Raw genomic sequence first — 19,654 nt, 5'->3', positions numbered from 1 at the left:
GTCAGTCAGGTAGTCAGTTAGTCAGTTAGTCAGTCAGGTAGTCAGTCAATCAGTCAGTCAGGTAGTCAGTTAGTCAGTTAGTCAGTCAGTCAGTCAGTCAGTCAGTCAGTCAGGTAGTCAGTTAGTCAGTCAGGTAGTCAGACCAGCAGACTGAACTCAGTCCACTGTAGGGATGGGTCATGATTTTTGAATTTTCGAACAGTCATTAAATCTTAAAAAATTGAATAATTTATGCGACTATCGTCTTGTCTTAAAAAGTATATTTTCCCTTGTTTTACCGGTGCCTCTATCGGGGCTAATCGGACTAGGTAGCTGGCTTAGCTAGCTAGCTCTATGCTAACGTCCGCCTATATAGCTTGCTAGTAGTAAATAGCTATTGGCTTGATTAGCCCCGAACCGGTCCTTCTCTCGTTTTAACACTCTCGGTCGGGGCTAATCAAGCCATAGCTATTTAGCCGGACTAGGTAGCTGGCTTAGCTAGCTAGCTCTATGCTAACGTCCGCCTAGCTTGCTAGTTAGCCTGGCTAGCTAACGTCAATATGGCTAGCCTAGTTCGCACCGTCCGTGCGGGGGGGTTGGGGTGGGGGGATCTTCGAAGAATGGTTGAATAGTTCCCAGTGAATATCAAATAGTATTTTGCTTGAAATGCCCATCCCTAGTCCACAGACAGCAACTGGTCTTCTGCCCTGCACACTGCAGACGGTAGGTGACGTCATCTTGTGTTTAAGTAACGTTAGTGGAGTCAGGTCATCTAGCTGTCGCAGTGCTGCAGGCAGAGAACTGAACACACTGTGGGTCTGAACAGGATCTGTGGTAACACTTTCCAATAAGGGTACATTAATTAAGGGTTAGTTAATGCTTAATAAGCATTAACTAACTAACAAGGATCTGTGCTCGTTTCTCTCTCCATTCACTGCCATTGTCTGGAGGAACAGTCTGAAATCACTTCTAGCACATAAAGGAACGCCGACAAAGCAGATTCTGACTATATATAAAAAACTAGTGATGCTGCTGAAATGTTTTTAAGTGAATCTCTGTCTTTATGTTTATTAAACCTTTCAGTCTGAACAAGTGGAACACCGACATCTGGTCGGAGAAATGTATGATGATGGAACGAAGAAAATATTAAGTTAATTGTAAATAGGTGGAAAAAAGGTGGGAGACAGGACTTTGACAAAGCAGATTCTGACATGCAGTATAAAAATGAGTCTCTCACGTGTTTTCTTCTCCTTGCAATTGTTGGTAAATTATTTTCTTTGTTTCATCTGCATAAGTTTCCAACCTCCTCTGCCGGAGCAACAGCTACACAACCCAAGCTACTACCAAAGCTCAACAGACCTTTAAGAGTTCCCCACACTTCATTGTATACAGTGTTTCTGGAGATCACTAATACAGTGGAAGGCGGCTGTTGAAACGATCCAGAGCCAGACGGAGAAGCGGTTCTTACCCTTAGTGAGGACGCCGGTCTGCTCTGTCTTCAGCGGCGAGGTCGGCGCTGTCAGACACAACACAGTTAGCGGCAGGACAGACACCAGGAATTCATTTCATCAACAGCGACCGGCCGGCCGTCTGAACTCACAGGCCGACACCAACAAAGACACGTAAAGTCGTGTAAATCTCGTGTTTCCTGAGGTGAACTGTAGAAGCACGGTCACATATAAAGCTATAACATCACTCACTGAGCTCACACCAGACTGAATTCAATACAATCAGTTAGTAATTGAACACCAGTTACCATCAAATTTAACATGTCATGTCTCCACAATCCAAACATCGGCAGAAGGCGCACCATGAAAACCCAAAATACATGAAGGTAAAGGGGCAACACTTTACAATAAGGGTACATGGGTTAGTTAATGCTTAATAAGCATTAACTAATTAATTAGTTAACTAACAGTTAACTAATGTGTCTGGTAATCATTTACTAATGGTCTTCATGTTAACTAAGGTATTCATTTATACATTATTTTAATAGTCATCTTTATAAACTATTAATGTATAAATTAATAGCTTAGTTAACATGAACACCATTAGTAAATTTCATATTAGTTAACTGTTAATTAAGGGATAGTTAATGCTTATTAAGCATTAACTAAGCCTTATTAAGCATTAACTAACCCTTATTAAGCATTAACTAACCTTATGAAGCATTAACCAAGCCTTAACTTAGTGTGCCCTTATTGTAAAGTGTTACCAGTAAAGGAGAAATCAACTTGTGGAGTGTGGGCAGGAAACAGGAGAAAGCAGCAAAAATGATTTGACATCTGAAAGGCCTGGCCATCAAGAATTTAAGATCTAAGTGGGTGCAGACATAAATGTCATGCTCCAGTTAAAATGATAATAATAATACTGGATTTTTGGGCTTTCAACAAAACAAAATTAACATGACATTCCTCAAATTACAGCTAATCCAACCCAGCTGAACAGCAGAAGTCCTGGTAAATATTTGAAAGCAGATCCAGTCTCCAGAGTCTCTGGAAGAGTTTGTTAATGTCAAACAATTTGTACCAGCTGACAGGCAGCGAGCGTCACATCACATCTGACCGGACTCTGTCTGAGTCTCTGCTGAGCCACAGACCAGCTGACCGCTACTGACACAAGATTTAAAGGAATAGTTCACCCAAAAAAGAAAATCCTGTCATCATCTCCTCCCCCTCATGCCAGGTGAAACTCAGGTGAAGTTTGTCCATATAACACACAGGGAGGCTGCAGCACAACTCCATAGCAGCCTTCTCCAAAACAACTGAAGTCAGTGGGGACCTGTTCTTCAGAGTTCCACAAAGACCTACAGTATATTTACACCATCATTTAGTGCAAATCTGAACTACAGCTGATTGATTTGCAACAAATAATGGTGTATAGGTCTTTCTATTCACAGTGTGATTGTTTGTCTGTTTTTGTTTTGGAGCTCTAAAGAACAGGTCCCCATTGACTTCAGTTGTTTTGGAGAAGGCTGCTACCAAGTTGTGCTGCAGCCTCCCTGTGTGTTATATGGACTAACACATTTCACCTGTGTTTCATTTGGCATGAGGGGGAGGAGATGATGACAGGATTTTCATTTTTGGGTGAACTATTCCTTTAAGGAGGTGAAAGCGTCTAGCTGCGCCGAATCATCTAGGAGCGTATGGAAATTTTAATGTAATGTCATGGTTTCAATCCATTTATTGTTTTAATCAATCTATTTTATGTAAAGCACTTTAAGTTGCATTCTAGGTATGATTGGTGCTATAGAAATAAAATTATTATTATTATTATAAGTAGTAGTATTAGTACTGTTATTAGTATTACTATTAGTATTGTTATTATTGTTATTGGACAGGATTTACATGCACCTCAATACTCCGAGATACTCAATACTTCCGAGAGTTTGGGGAAAGAAAACAAAAGACATTTGACAAAAGCATTTACATCCCCAATACATGGAAAGACTGCAGAAATCTGTATGATAACCAGATTACATTACTCTGATTATGACCTTACTCCAATTAAGATAATCAGATAAAGGCGTTTACATGTTTCAGTAGTCGGAGTATCGCCTTAATCGGGTCAAATTATTAGTGTGCATGTAAACATATTCATTTTTGATACCAAAGCTGGTTGAGATTATTGAAATTTGATATGGTTCTAAAATGAAACCTCAATACCTTTCTGTGCTGAATGAAAACACATTCAAATATTTGATAGATGAAATAATTTTCGTGTTGCAGTATGTGCCATTTGCTTTTTCAATCCAATCTCAGTTCTCTTCAGTAAAAATACTTGCTTTTCAATTTGTTTTAATGCCTTAAAATCAATATTAAGACCAGAAATTGGACTAGATTCAGGCCTGCGTTGGTTTCTGTACTCGGTCTGTGTGCAGGAAGGACTTACTATGGGAGAGACAAGTCTGGAAACATTCATTTTCCGTGTTAAAGCGGTTGGCGTTACCGCCGCAGCCGCCATACCAGAAGGGCGAGCATGCACCGACGGCTCTGTCAAAGAACCAGCGCCGGACATAGTCTGCACACTGGGTCCCAGTATCGGCATCCAGCTGACACTGGGCTGAAAGCAGAACACACACATTTACTACAGGAGACACACTGATCGTCCTGCAGCGGCGCTTCTCACAGCGGGTCCCAGAGGAGTCCGGGGTCCCGGCAACAGGGAAGAGTTCCATTTAACTTTTCTTTAATTCGATAGAAATGACCCAAATTAGAGAATAAATAACCGTGTGTTCACACTGCATGCGGCTCGATCGATGTTTCGCTCTGCTCTGACCGGTTGTGGGCGGGGCCAGAGGCTTCGGCTGCTGTTATGCAGCGGTCTGCAGCTACAGACTTTGAACCAAGCGGCCAAAACCACGGGAGAATCCTGAAGCCGATAAGGAGGAAGTGGCGGCAGGCGGCGATTCCTCTAACGTCCGCTAGAGTCCGGCTCCAAAAACACTCCAAACCTCCAACTCCATGAAGTCAACGGACCACAACCAACTTCTGATAAAAATATAAAGGCAATACATTTTTTTGGTCTCAGTAGCTAATTTCACTTCTTCTAAAGTGTGTTCTTACGGACATTTTCAAAATAATTGCGTCATTAAAAAGATATAACAGTTATAAAATGGGGTTGTTTTCCAAGTGAATCAACTTCTCCAATTCTAAAGCAGTTCATGAAACTAAATCACATCAGTAGGGAAACAAGGAAGCGCAGAAATCTGATTGGCTGTTGACGGAGGGTGACGGTGAAAAGTTCAGCCGTGGAGAAGCTCGCTGAGCGTCGACACATCAGCTGAGTCGCTCGGCTCTGGAGGAGAGGAGCGGACTGACGCCGACTCGGCGCTCGAGCCGCTCAGTGTGAACACACAGGCGGATCAACGACTGGAACCTTCCCCTTTGGGTCTCTGGGGCTCGGTCTGATCCAATGGGGACCCGTGATTTAATGTGAATCCGATTTGAATCCGTGACATGAAAACATGTGAGAGCCTCTGCTGCAGGAGAACACATGCAGGTCGATCAGGTCTAACTGGAACTACTGTTCTACTCATGCCTCGACTAGAAGCTCCAGACAGGAACGTGTCTCTAACACAATCTAAGTTTAGTTCATTTGCAGTGTGATAAAACGTAGAAGCAGAGTGATTTAACAACACAGTCAAATAAAATATACTGACAAAAATAACATATGAAGGAGAGATGCAAAGGTGAGATAAATAAACCCAACATGCGTCCAGCCATGCAGCAGCTAACTGGTCAGAGTGTCCTGTGCAAAGCTGACAGTGAAGTCTGTAAAAACTGTAGGTTCATAGCACAAATCATCAACTTATTAAATTACTTTCACTTCTTTTTAATTTTTCATAATGCATAAAAAATGAATTAATGAATTAATAATCTACAGTTTTCTGTAACCTTGGTGCGTGCCTTCGCTCCATCTTTATTTTATTTGCTTTTGCTTTCTGCCTTAAATTCATATTTTATGTAACTTTGGGCTCCTGAGCGAGGCAAACTGCTTCAGAGTACAAGCTGCAGACCTGAATGAAACGGTAACATCAAATAATTCTTTGTGTTTGTTTCAACCTGCCTGGAGTGCCAGATGGGTGGAGTTTACCACATCAGGACAGTTTAGTCTAAGTGATAAAGTACAGAAAGACTGACTCCAATTCTTTTTTGTGATCTGGAACTCATTGTACTTTCCTGTGATGCAAACCCCACCCATCTGGCACCTCAGGAGGATAAAACAAACCTTACTTTTCGCTCCAGGTCTGACGAGCAGCGTACCGACTCTGTGTGAGTGTGTGTGTGTGTGTGTGTGTGTGTGTGTGTGTGTGTGTGTTGGGGAGCGGAGCGGACACTACCGGTCAGGTCGGGTCGAGGGGGGAGCCTCTGTCCGTCCACTGTGGACAGAGTGTGGATGATGTCCAGCTGGCCGGTCTGTGTCTCCAGTCCGGTCTGCGTCTCCAGTCCGGTCTGCGTCTCCAGTCCGGTCTGCGTCTCCAGTCCGGTCTGCGTCTCCAGTCCGGTCTGCGTCTCCAGTCCGGTCTGCTCCAGAAACTCCTCCTCCACCTCCTCCGCAAACTCCTCCACCTCCGCCTCCCCCTGCCTGGAAACAGACAACATAGGGTGAGCACATTTTCAAACCCCCAAACCGGGACCCTTAAGTGTCCCGCACGTTCATGCACACGCACATGTATGAGCTCACGCACCACAGGCGTTTTCATCAGGATGGAGGACAGTTATTCCAGCTCTCAGCACACCTAGTGATGCACCTTCAACACCATGGAAAAATCCACCAAAACATAGTTTATTTGAAAACTGTATCATAACATTGTGCATTGTTTATGTTTTTTGATTGGGTTAGGTAATAATGAGCCGGACAGAACATGATAAACATCTATGTAAGTGCTGAAGACAAGTATAATACTATTATTATTATCTTAATAGTGGTGAAAGCCGGGACAATTTGGTAGTGAATGTTGAAAACTGGGACATTTTAGTGTTTTACAGATATTTCTCGGGACTCGGGACACCCATCTTGAAACCGGGACAATCCCAGACAAACCGGGACGTCTGGTCACCGTAAAACACAACCACATTATTCAACATTTAGTCACATTATTACAGTCTGATTATTTAGCAACCAGAACCACATTATTCAACATTCATTCAGATTAGTCAACATTAAATCAGATTCATCAACATTCAGTCAGATTATTAGCAACCACAACCAGATTATTCAACATTCACAGTCAGATTGTTCAACAGTCATACCGTAATCAGATTATTTAAAAGCCACAATTACAATTACTAGAATTTATAACCTCCTCTCCTCTCCTTGTCTCCTCTCCTCTCCTCCTCGTCTCCTCTCCTTGTCTCCTCTCCCCTCTCCTCTCCGCTCCTCTCCTCTCCTTGTCTCCTCTATTCTCCTCCTGTCCTCTCCTTGTCTCCTCTCCCCTCTCCTCTCCTTCTCCTCTCCTCTCCTTGTCTCCTCTCCCCTCTCCTCTCCTCTCCTCTCCTCTCCTCTCTCTCCTCTCCTTGTCTCCTCTCCTCTCTTCTCCTCCTGTCCTCTCCTTGTCTCCTCTCCTCTCCCCTCTCCTCTCCTCTCCTCTCCTTGTCTCCTCCTCTCCTCTCCTTGTCTCCTCTCTCTCTCTCTCTCCTCCTCTCCTCTCCTCCTCTCCTCTCTCCCTGGTCTCCTCTCCTCTCCTCCCCTCCTCTCCTCTCCTCGCCTCTCCTCTCCTCTCCTTTCCTCTCCTCTCCTTGTCTCCTCTCCTCTCCTCTCCTACTCTCCTCTCCTCTCCTCTCCTCTCCTCTCCTCTCCTCTCCTCTCCTCTCCTCTCCTCTCCTCTCCTCTCCTCTCCACTCCTCTCCTCTCCTTGTCTCCTCTCCTCTCCTCTCCTCTCCTCTCCTCTCCTCTTCTCTCCTCCATGGTGGGACACAAACACACAAACCACTCTCCAATTACAGTAGTGGGATTCACAGTCAGATTGTTCAACAGTAATAATCAGATTATGCAGCCACTTTATTGTTTGCTAGTAGCAATTCTGCAGCATTTCTGGCTGAAAAGAAAATATATCAATTTGGAGCCAAAATCTTATGACTAAGAAATATAATATATGAATATCTGTTATGATTAAGGTTGGAGTTATATATCATATGAGCAGTGATACTCTGTTCTGTTGTTTGCTGATACAGTTCAGTTTCTGACCTGCTGAGCGGGCAGAAGTGTCAGCTGTCCTTTCAGCCTGTTGATGCTGATGAATAGCGAGTTATAAACTTAGTGTGCATGTAGTAATTAATAATGTAATAATAATGTAGTAATTTTGGGTAGTGAATGCTCAACTGGATTATGGCACAAAGGATTGCAATATAAAATCCTGTGTATTGGTAAATGTTTAACAACTCCTTCACCGTCAGCAAATGTGATTCATTTCTATCTCTCTTCCAAACTAAAATTCACACAGTACACAGCCAACTGGCCACCACCTTCGCCTCCACCGTCTTTAATCCGGAACCCGTCTCCCCTCCACTTTCCAATCACCCATTCACATCCTTCACTGAAATCACTGCATCGGACCTATCATCCATAGTCACTGGCATGAAAACCTCAACCTGCATCTTGGACCCCATCCCCTCCACCCTAGTCAAGGCCTGTCTCCCCTCACTCTCTCCTTTGATCACTAAAGTTATAAACTCCTCTTTGTCCACTGGTCTCGTCCCCCCCGTCCTCAAACTCGCTGTTGTCACCCCCTTACTAAAAAAACCAGGACTCAACCCTGACAGCTTCGACAACTACCGGTCCATCTCCAACCTCCCCTTCCTCTCAAAAATCTTAGAGCGAGCTGTTGCCTCCCAATTAAAATCTCACCTGGACTCCAATAACCTCTATGAACCTTTTCAATCCGGTTTCCGCTCAAGACACAGCACCGAAACTGCTCTATTAAAGGTCACCAACGACATTCTCCTCTCTGCCGACTCCGGTTCCCTCTCCATCCTCATCCTCCTTGACCTCAGCGCTGCCTTCGACACCATCAACCACTCCATCCTCATCACTCGCCTCCAGTTCTCCCTTGGCATAACCGGCACTGCCCTCTCCTGGCTTAAATCTTATCTCTCCGACAGACATCAATTCATCTCCATCAACAATTGCAAATCCACCACTGCCCCAGTCACTCATGGTGTCCCCCAGGGCTCAGTACTTGGTCCCCTGCTCTTCATCCTCTACATCCTACCACTTGGACAGATCCTCCGCCATCATGGCCTCCAGTTTCACTGCTATGCAGACGACACCCAGCTCTACCTCTCCACCAAGACCATTTCAGTAGCCACCCATTCCACCCTCACCACCTGCCTCACTGACATCAAAACATGGATGCAAAAGAACTTCCTGAAACTCAACTGCAACAAGTCTGAAGTCCTCATCGTTGGCCCTAACTCCCTCACCCGCTCCACCCAGGATTTCACACTCAACATCGATGGCTCCATTGTCACCCCCTCCACTCACGTCCGCAACCTTGGAATCATCCTCGACCCACCCTCTCATTCCTCCCTCATGTAAACCAAATCACAAAAACAGCTTTTTTCCACCTTAGGAACATTGCCCATCTCCGACCCTCTCTATCCTTCTCCGCCGCTGAAACACTCATACATGCGTTCATAACATCCAGGCTCGACTACTGCAACAGCATCCTATATGGCTCATCAAACAATGTCCTCAATAAACTCCAATATGTCCAAAACTCTGCTGCCCGCTTGCTCACCTCCACCCGCCGCACGGATCACATCACCCCTGTCCTCCATGACCTCCACTGGCTCCCGATCAAATACGGGATTCACTTCAAAATATTACTCACCACCTTCAAAGCCATCAACAATCTGCCCCCCCCCTACCTCTCTGACCTCCTCCATCACCACACCCCTACCCGTCACCTCAGGTCCGCAGACGCTAACCTGCTCCAAACCATCAGGACAAAGCACCGGACCTGGGGCGACAGGGCCTTCGCTGCAGCCGCCCCCTCCCTCTGGAACGCCCTCCCCAGCCACATCCGAAAGGCCAACACTCTGTCATCTTTCAAAAAAGCCCTCAAAACCCACCTATTCACTCTTGCTTTTGACCTCTAATCTTCTTCTCCTCCCCCCTCCCCCGTTCCTCCCTATGTATACGTCCTTTTCTCATCTATTTCTATCTTTTATATATATCTCTATTAAATTTGTTTTATCCTGTGTTTGTAAAGCGTCTTTGAGCACCGAGAAAAGCGCTATATAAATGTCATGTATTATTATTATTATTATTATTATTATCAACAACCTTTGGCATGACTATTTAACATTCATAGATTATCAATCAAATAAGATTATTTAACATTTATCATCTAATTATTTAACAATCATAATCATTTTTATGTTTATATCCTGTTCATGGAACAAGTCAATGGATGAAAGTGTTTTTTAGGACTTCCCTGGGTTCCTGCTCTTGTCTGAAGCGATAACGCAGCATGACTTTCATCTTTACATGATGAACCTGAACGCAGCGCTCCCTAATCTGAGCTTCTTCTTTGTCAGAATTAATGGGAGAAACACGGACCAGATAAACTTTGATGTGCTGAACCGCAAAGGAGAGATATTCAGGAAACAAAATGTCTGATAGTGGCAAAAACACTGCAGTGGAAATCCCTTTGATAAGTCTGATTGATGCCATATTTGGAATGTAGACATTTGGCTTTAATTTGTAGTTGCTGAACTGATGAGTCGACTTTCAAGCTGATTATCTGTATGTAGACTGGTACTGATATGACAGGATCACCTTTACAGTCGTGCCGTTTCTGCTCGGCTCAGTTGGCGTTTGGTTCGTTAGTATGTTTGTTTTGCTCCTTGTAATTTACAGCACTTATTACAGTATACTGCAGGCAGAGAGATTTACCCGACTATGAACACCTCCTGTCCTTGTTGGCTCTCCAGCTGGTCGCAGGTCAGTTTGAGAGAAGCAGGAGGGTAATCATTCATTCCACCTGGAATCAGCACAGAACATGTTTGCCATTGTGAAGTCCATGCTTAGACACAATGTGATGAAATGAACAGCTGTACCAGAACTCTTTACATGTTTCTCCTCTTTATTTTCCTGGGTGTTAATTGAACGATGGCTTGAGACACAACATACATTTTGGAGACAGCTGACGATAAACTCTGACCTAATTCCATGTAAAAGCCCTGCTGTGTGTGTGAGTCTGTTCTTACGTTTGAGGACGGAGAGGAAGACTCTGAAGAAGCGCTGGGCGTAGCCTTGCTCCGCGGCCTTCAGCTGGCCGACGTGGATCAGATGCTGCTGTACAGGCAGACTGGCCAGCTCCTCCACCTGCGTTCGGTTGTAGTTCTCGCCCACGGCCACCACGAAGAGCGCCACCCCCTGGCACTTGGCCCGCTGGGAGATGTAGTGCAGCTTGGCCCGGTCCCAGTGGGCCGTCTCGGCACCGACCACGGCCAGCAGCACCTTGTTCTTCCTGGCCCGGACGGCCTTGAGGAGCACCTGGTTGAGGGCGAACTCCAAGGTGTGTCCCAGCGCAGAGGAGCCGCCCTGCTGCTGCATGTTCTGGACCAGGTGCGTCTTCATCAGGTCGTGGTTCTGGTAGGCCAGCAGGCCAAACTCCAGCTTGGCGGCCTGGGCGGCCTGCGCGGTCTGGCCGTACAGCGAGCCGCTCTGCTGGACCAAGGCCACCCGTGCCCGGTTGTCGGCCCGGCGGGGCTGCTGGCTCACGGCCAGCTGCTCCACCACAGAGCCCAGCAGCTCCTGGACACCGGTGAACTGGTCAGCCTGAATCTCCCTGGAGCCGTCCACCACCAGGGCCAAGTCCACATCCACCACCTGGGGCCCCGGGACCTCCTGGACACTTGCACACTCCTCTAGAGGCCTGCAGGGGTCTGAAACACAGCAGCATTACCTTCCAACATCCTGCTAGCTGGGTTAAAACTGGAAAAAGACTTCAGTGGTACCGGGTTATAAATTCTGATCTGTATTTATGTGTAATGATCATGAATGGACTTGAATTTTAAGGCAACTCATATTATTGTACGTTGCCTTAAAATGTGTTGAGTATTGACCTAACCTGCCTTGACATCTTTACATCTCCATAGTTTTACTCCACCTACACTTTTGCACACATTTGCAATCTAAAAAGCAATCTTATCACTGTGCCAATGCAGCTTACAAATCTTAAACACAAAAACAAGGATTATTATGTATTTTCAAAAAAAAGTAGATACTGAAAGAAATGAAAATAGGAAAGTAGTAAATTAAAGTAGGAATACCAAAGTTTGCTGTCCCTATGTAAATTTATGTAAGCCTTTCCAGAAATATTACTACATTGGTTTATAATAAATATGAATCCTAGAAGGAGAGACTAGTGAGCCTCGCTGCTTACCGTAGCAGATTGCACAGTGCTTGACCTTCCTCAGTTCAGTAGCCAGGTCCTGTGACCTCCCCAGCACCAAGAAGATGGAGTTCCCCGAGTCATCAGCCTGAGACGAAACAGCAGATGTCATTACTCACAGCTCAATATCTGCTTGCCAAAAGTAAAATGCTCACCGAGTCGTTCTCAATGGGATTTCATCTGACTTGTGGAGAGAGTCGGTAACAGGACACGCAGCCACAGTAAGGAAAACCTTCCTGATACTGATACAGTCCACGTCTCATTTGTCTCGAGGCTTGATCGTTCTTTCACTTGTTATCTGAGATGCTGATGCAGTTGATGCCTTTTAAGCACCTTCAAGTATCTCTCTTCAAACATGGCTGCACTTTCTTAGTACTGAAGACATGTTCCTGGCAACAGACACTACATCTCTTAACTTAAAAAGTGAGAGAATAAGTGCACAAGGAGCTGAAATGAAGTCGTGGGCCAAGCAGTCAAACCTCCTCCTAGTCATTCGGTTGTACCGCTGCTGTTCCCTGCCAAGTGTTTAGTTTAGTTTAGTTTATTACTTTATTTGACAGGGACAGTGCATATTAATAACATTTCTGAAAATATGCCAGAGTTAGCCAAAAAGGCTCATTTTCATCTGTAGTCCCCGGGCAGGAAATAGTTGAAAGCACAAACGTTAAGAATAAAAACATTGAAAATACAATCAATGATAAAAACTGTGAAAAATATGCAGACACAAACAGAGCCTGCACTACATAGAGACAAGAAAGACAGACTTATAACACACAAGAAGCTTAGAAGCTGAAAAAGGAGCTGGTCAGATGTTCAGCTTGGACGTTCGTGTTTTGGCACATGTTGTCCCGCTTGCACCAAGGAATGAGCAAAGACTACGCCTGGTTTGCACTGTTGTACCGTTGAAGCATTAGCAATAATCCCTTGGCTTCTACCTTCGCTGTCTGTTTGTCAGACTGTAATGCGACCTGTAGAGCTTTGTTTGTCTTTACTGTAATCACACAGTGCTGATTCATGCTGCTGCTATTCGTCAGTAAGCGTTTCGAGCCTGAATCACGCCCTAAACACCTCGACCCAGATGATGTACACCTGATGACGTTCTGAGCAAGTTGGGCGCAAGACGGCAGGAAGTTCATTCGTTGGAGCTTCTCATATCAAGACAAGAGTGAAGTCTACAGATCAAGTCTGCGCTAAAAAACCCCCCGACTGGCCTGAATCTGAGAAATCTGGAGCGGAAAATGTTGATGTGATACTGATGTGACTTGGGATGAGATTTGGGAGGTTGTAGATAGATAGATACCTTTATTGTCACTGTACGAGTACAATGAAATGTCGTTTAAGCGAGTAAGCCTATAGATGCCTAATTAAGGGTAAAAACTATAAGAAAATATAAACACTATAGAGTATAAGATGCGAAAATTTAAAGTAGATAAGAACAAAATAATACTGTTCATGCACAGAATAAAAGAATGAAATGTCCGGTACTGGGAGCAAGTGGAGCCAGTAATGCAGCATAGTTGGAGAGATTGCATAGAACAGATTATTGCATTTGAAAGGGGGGGATGCATGTGGGCTGTGGGATGCGAAAGGCGAGCGAACTGTGGTGGAAAAGTATGTAGTTGGTAATATAACCAGGCGGAGACCGGGACAATTCAGTGATTGGAGATAACTTTCCTGCCGGAAAGGTTTGGAGAGTTGTTCGCAACAGTTTGCGCTGCGGTGGGGAAAATAGATTTGTGGAATACGAGAATCTCTTTCATCATGAATTGAGATACCTTGGGCACGTTCCCACTGTCCTGACACTTCTAAAAAGGCAAAGGTCTCAGTGATTGCTTGCTCTTTGAAGTGTTGGAACTACAACATCTGGTTTGGATGGAGACTCCCTGTGGACACGGACGGAGCGTGGATGGGACGCAACTAATCAACTCTGTTGGTGAACCAGTCCTACCTCGAACGCCTGCAGAACAGCGGGACTGTTCCGCAGAGAGATGACGGCCGGGACGATGTTCAGGGCCCGGTACTCCATCACCGCGGTAACGATGTCTGCGGCGTCCTGGGACGGCCCGGCGGAGAGGAAGACGGCCACCTTCCTCATCCTCACTCCCTGACGAACGCGCTTGAAGACGTTCTGGGCCACGTAGCGCATGGCCGCCCCCAGGTGGCGCCGGCTGGCCGTGCGCTCCAGAGCGATGTTCTTGACGGCGTCGATCAGCTGATTCTTGCGGTGGTAGTCGTGGAAACGGATCATGTACTTGGTGTGCGCGCTGTACCCCACCACGGCGACGCGGGCGCCCGTCGGACAGTTGCTCTCGGCGACGGAGACGTCCTCCAGCAGGGAGAGGAGGGCGGAGCGCATCCTCTCGAACGCGGGTGGCGTCACGTCGTCGGACATGTCCAGGCCGAACACCAGCTCGGTGGGATAGGCCGGGCACTCCGTCCGACCTGGGAGCCGAGGGGGAAAACGACACCGAGTGTGGTGGAGAGGAGGAGATGGGTAGAAAGCAAAACCCGCACACACACACACATGCAAAACACCCTCCTCATGTTCAGATGTAGCCTGTGAAACGCCAAATAAATCAGTATCATCTTTTAAAACACTCCTCAAAACTTACTTTTATGAACAGGATTTTGTATCATGTTCTGCTTTATTCCTCTTTCAATGTTTTATTTGTTATTTTGTAAGTTATGTGTCCTATCTCCTGTCTTCTATTCTTGACCCTAGAGAGCTGTCACCCTCTCATATCCCTACCTTACTTTTTTTTTACTTACTTTATTTTTTTTTAGGTGTAGTCACTTTTTGTGTTCATTTTATGCTTTCCTCTGTCCTCTTTTTTATCGGCCCTGTAAATCACTTTGTAACTTTGTTTCGAGAAGTGCTCTATAAATAAAGTTAATTAGTATTAGTATTAGTATTGTAAACTTAAAACCTACTTCTTCAGCCTGGCTTTTGATTAAGAATGGTTTATAGACTTTATTTACTTTATTTTATTCACTTATTTTGTTTTTATGTTGTCAAATTTTATTCTATTTTATTTCATCTGTTATTTTATTCATATTATTATTATATATGTTTGCTTTTAAATCTATTTTTATTGTATTGCATTGTCATTATTTTTTATTTTTGCATTGGTCTCAAATTGTTTTTACGGTCTACACGTGTTGTCCTCTTGTCTAATTGTCCACTTGTCAGTCATCTGTGAAGCACTTTGAACTGCACTAACCTGTATGAAAGGTGCTATATAAATAAAGTTTGATTGATTGATTGATTGATTGATTGATTGATTGATTGATATTATAGATCTTGTTAAGGAATCTTCCAATTAATCTGAAAGGTAAAAAAGTAACTGGACTACAACACATTGATGTTTTGCCTCTGTGTTCCCATTACTTCTGATGGGAACAAACACTGTGATGATTTAAAGTTACAATGCAGGTTGAATTTGCAGGGATTTTAATGACCGAGTATATTAATGACCTACAATCCTTTTTGTTCACAATATTTTGGGATGCCAAATGTATTTGGACAGATTAAGACAAGTAAAGTCATCAATTGTAATATTTACTCAAAACTCTCAGGAATTCAGCTTGTAACACATAATCCCAGCCTTGTTGCATTTCATTGTATTTCTGTGATAATTGCATTTGGCCTACAGTTGCTCTAAATTACTTTTATTACTCTAGTCTAGTTTACTATACTGGTAAACAACAGTAAATCAGAGTCTGAATTATCAACACAGCCTCGTAACATTTTGCTCCTGCTACAGAACATAAATAAACAACAGACATTAATAGCTAACAGTTGTTTGTCCCCATTAATTTCTCTTTTAAACACTGTGGCAGAATGCCATGTAGCTGCCAGGCTTCAGCTATAATCAGTGAATGACAGTTAAAGACATGAATAATGATGTCAGTGAGCCAAAGACAGTAAACTGAAGAGAGTGACAAACTAGCTTTCTTAACATCTGCTTCGATCTCACTGACAGAGTCTTGAGAATAAAACCCAGAAGTCTCATATTGTACTTACTGCACCGTCCTGACAAAGACAACATGGAGATACGTACCTAGGGAGCATGCTGTTTGGGGGAGAAAATAACATAATTTAGAGTTTAATTGGAATCATCAATACAGTTTGCCAAGGCAGTGACAGAGTTCACAGCCTTCTTGGTGAACAAGCTCTTTGATGAAGCTTGTTGTGTGAGGAGAAGATTGGCAGCAGGGAGGCAGTGGACTGTAAACCCACAAGGATTTTTAGGCTGAAATAAATCTTAGTAAGTAGTATCAAACTGACATAAACTTTTTATCATTCGGTCATACGTTTTTCTGAAAATATGATTGATTTTTGAACCACTACATCACTGAGTTTGACCATTACCATGCATTACCATTCACTGTAAGATAATATGCAACTTTACTGATCCCCATGGGGAAATAGGTAAGTGAACTGAATAAATATCGGACATACACAGAGGTAAAACTGCTACCTGTCTTCTTCTTCTTCTTCTCACAAAACAGCTGATCAAAGAGCTTCCTGCCAAACGGTTTCTCAGGTGTTTCTGTGTCACTTACCACAGTTGTCTCTGATGTAGGTGATCAGCTCGCATTCCTGAGACGAGAGAAAGATGTCATCCTGTCATCCTGTACAATATCTCATTCTGCCAGAGGTGTGACCAAGTCAACTTTGCTCAAGTCCCAAGTCAGTCTCAAGTCTTGAGGCACAAATCTCAAGTTTAAATGTAGATTACCAAGTCAAGTCAGAACAAATCAAGAGTCCAGTATCAATTTAATATCTTAAAGAAAACTAAATATCTAGGACTTTTCAATGCAATATGGTTTTAATAGGATAAAAACTTGGTAAGAGCATCATGAGTTTGATTTCTATAATCAGTTTCAACTTCAATAAATTCAATCATTCCATACAAATTCAGAAAACAGAATTTAAATTCAGTCGTCTGCTGGAACAAATCTCATCACTTTCAATCTAAGTCATTTACACAAACACAAGATCTCAAGTCAAGACTTTAGAAACCTTTTCAAGTCATCAGAGTACAAGTCAGAGTCAAGTCCCAAGTCACCAGAACCCAAGTCAAGTCAAGTCTCAAGTCTTCTCTTCATGCATCAAGTCAAGTCTCAAGCAATTCAAACTGTGACTCAAGTCCAAGTCATGTGACTCGAGTCCCCACCTCTGCATGGAGTGAGTTAACAGTTTACTTACAGTCTTGCCTCTAACTCCTGGAGGACCTCTGGAGCCCTGGATGGAGAGAAGACAGAAATCACAAACCTCAGTCGTCATCATGTAGCACTGAGATACTCTATGGAGCGCTTTCAGATGATGTAACCCTAACCCCTCTGGCGGCCATCTTGGAGGTCCTCAGCTCTGTGAACAGCTGACTGTGTTTCTGTCGTCTCAACAGAACTGAACAGACGGTTAATTTCTGTCTGTTTCTGACTGAACTGATCATTTCATCACTGATCCATCTGATTGATTTAGTGTTTAGATAATGTCAGCTTGTTAGCTAGCTAACCATAGCATCTGGTCAGCTAACCATCACTGTCTTGTTGTTAGCACATCTGATTAGCACGCTAGCTAATGTAGCTAGTAGCAGCAGAGTCATTCCTATGTTCTCAGTGTCCTATGTTCCCCAGATTTATATGGCACATAATGGGAACATGACAAAGTGTCCTATGTTACCAGGGTCCTATGTTACCCAACATTCTGGGTAGTTTTGTGGATCAAACCCAAACCAAATCAAGTCAAGTTTGAGTAAAATTTTATCCACAGAACCACCCAGACTCTTTAATATTCTCTGCTGGGTCAGATTTGACCCTGAACACCACAGATGTAACAATTCTTTTTTAGAGACCTTCAAAATCAAATAAAATGATAACCATTGGTTTTGTTGTGTTTATATAGCTGTTTTGAAGCCTTGTTCCAATAAAAAAAACTGGACAATATTTATGAAATATTTTAACTTGAAACTGGTCAAATTTGACCCGAACACGACAGGAGGGTTAATGTGTGTTAACAGAATATTGAACTGGGGAACTTCGGACCCTGGGAACATAGATACACTCCCGTAGCAGCTAGCGTTAGCAGTGGCTAGTAGTCCCATGTTAACATTGACATTGGTTAGGATGACCAGACTGGCCCCTGGAACTTGGTGCTTTGTCCCCGGTTGGCACTGTCCCGAAAATGTCCCAGATTCCCGCTCTCTGGACGGCGTTCGTGTTCCTGTCTCCTCACCCTGTGTCCTGGTGGTCCTGAGTCTCCGCCAACGCCCGATTCACCCGGCCTGCCTGAGTTCCCCTGCACCGGCACATCAACAAAGAAGTCATTGATAAAGCAGAAATACAGTAAAATCAATAAAGACACTTTCTTTCACACACACACACACACACACACACACACACACACACAGGTGCGTCACTCACCCCTCTGCCCAGGTTTCCTTTGCGGCCTGGAAATCCTTTGGTTCCCTGATCGCCGATCTCTCCCTGGACACAAGAAAAAACACACAAAATAAATATAATACTAGTGAAGTAAACAAGTCACCAAACATGCTCGACTTAATCTTACAGGAAGATTCACAGCTATTTGGACTGCGACACATTTCTTGTTTCATGTTTTGGATCTGCAGTCTTTTTTCTTTGGATGACAGTAGTGTTCAGCTTTTCTCTGTTTCATCTCTTTATTAAATGAATCCTTTGTGTTTTCTGGCATCCAAAGAAAAAAGACTGCTTTCTAGTGTTCAGTATTTCCTTATCAGACAAACGATTAAAAGAAGATAAATACTTGTGTTGTTTTTACACACAGTCCCTCATCTCAGGGCTCCAAAAGCATTTCCATAGCAGACAAGGCAACAGGGATGAAAAATGAATGAAAATGTTATAAAAGTCTTAAGATAAAAGTTTGTTTTAAGAGGAGATTTAAAAAATGATACCGACCGTTAGAGAAGTGAAGTTTATGTGAATATTTCACATATTTCGCATATTGGATTACTGAATTAGAGACTCTCACACCATTGGGAATGAATGAGGACCTGGATCTCAGGGTCTTCCTGTGAAATGTCCTGTGATACAAATCCAACCTACTGTCAAATCCCTAAATAGATTTTTTATAATTGACTTGCTGTGTTTTATATATAAAAAGTTTTTTCTACAATGGTATAAACTATTTTATATAGAGATGGACTTCTTTCGCCTTTTGTTGTTTTGTTTTGGTGTTTTTGTTTTTCTGTTTCCCTTTTTTTGGGTGGGCATGTCCTCCGAAAATGTGTTTTGGTATACATATATATATATATTGTATATTTGTACATGGACGAATTTGAAGTTATAGGACCCATTGGGGCATTTGTATACTGTAGACTTGGGCTATGTCTTATATACGTATATATATCACTAACCGGAAAAAAATGTTTTGCTTGTTAGTAATATCAAAAGGATTTTGAATGTGTACGATTATAGATATTGTATGTTTTGACAGTTGAGGGAATCTTGAATGAGTGAGCTGCTGTGTGGGATCATGGACACTCCTCCAACACAGCTGTGGACTATTATGCAATCATGGGCTGTATTTAAGCACTATGTCACTTTATGACTGATATGTCTTGAGAAAGGTCCTTGTGACCGAAACGTCGACTCTTTTTAATAAATCAATGCAGAGGTGATAAGTGTGTGCGGGAATTTTCTTTGGAATACAATGCAATGACCTAAAATCTAGTGCTGAAAAGACGATCGACTGAAAATCGATTATAATTCTGATAATCGTTTAAT

General features: G+C 43.4%; 1 protein-coding gene across 1 annotated transcript in view; it reads right to left on the bottom strand.

Moving 5' to 3' along the window:
* Positions 1–6,149: 6,149 nt before the first annotated feature.
* Positions 6,150–19,654, bottom strand: part of LOC139667205 (collagen alpha-6(VI) chain-like) — a 77,381-nt gene continuing 63,876 nt past the window's right edge. Inside the window, exons 31-40 of the mRNA XM_071546640.1 lie at positions 18,314–18,376; positions 18,126–18,188; positions 17,097–17,132; positions 16,451–16,487; positions 15,946–15,957; positions 13,833–14,326; positions 11,876–11,972; positions 10,695–11,375; positions 10,381–10,468; positions 6,150–6,232 (exon numbers count right to left, since the gene is read on the bottom strand). Of these exons, the coding sequence (XP_071402741.1) occupies positions 6,184–6,232; positions 10,381–10,468; positions 10,695–11,375; positions 11,876–11,972; positions 13,833–14,326; positions 15,946–15,957; positions 16,451–16,487; positions 17,097–17,132; positions 18,126–18,188; positions 18,314–18,376 (1,620 nt within the window). The 3' untranslated portion in view covers positions 6,150–6,183. The remainder of the gene's footprint in view (positions 6,233–10,380; positions 10,469–10,694; positions 11,376–11,875; positions 11,973–13,832; positions 14,327–15,945; positions 15,958–16,450; positions 16,488–17,096; positions 17,133–18,125; positions 18,189–18,313; positions 18,377–19,654) is intronic.

This window comes from Centroberyx affinis, unplaced genomic scaffold (assembly GCF_046629955.1).
Source record: "Centroberyx affinis isolate AG114_WGS23_722 - 3 ecotype Tasmania unplaced genomic scaffold, CSIRO-AGI_Caff_v1 ptg005367l_1, whole genome shotgun sequence".
NCBI classification, from domain to species: domain Eukaryota; kingdom Metazoa; phylum Chordata; class Actinopteri; order Beryciformes; family Berycidae; genus Centroberyx; species Centroberyx affinis.
The sequence above is the reverse complement of the archived record's forward strand: the minus strand, read 5'-3'. Positions and strand labels throughout refer to the sequence as shown.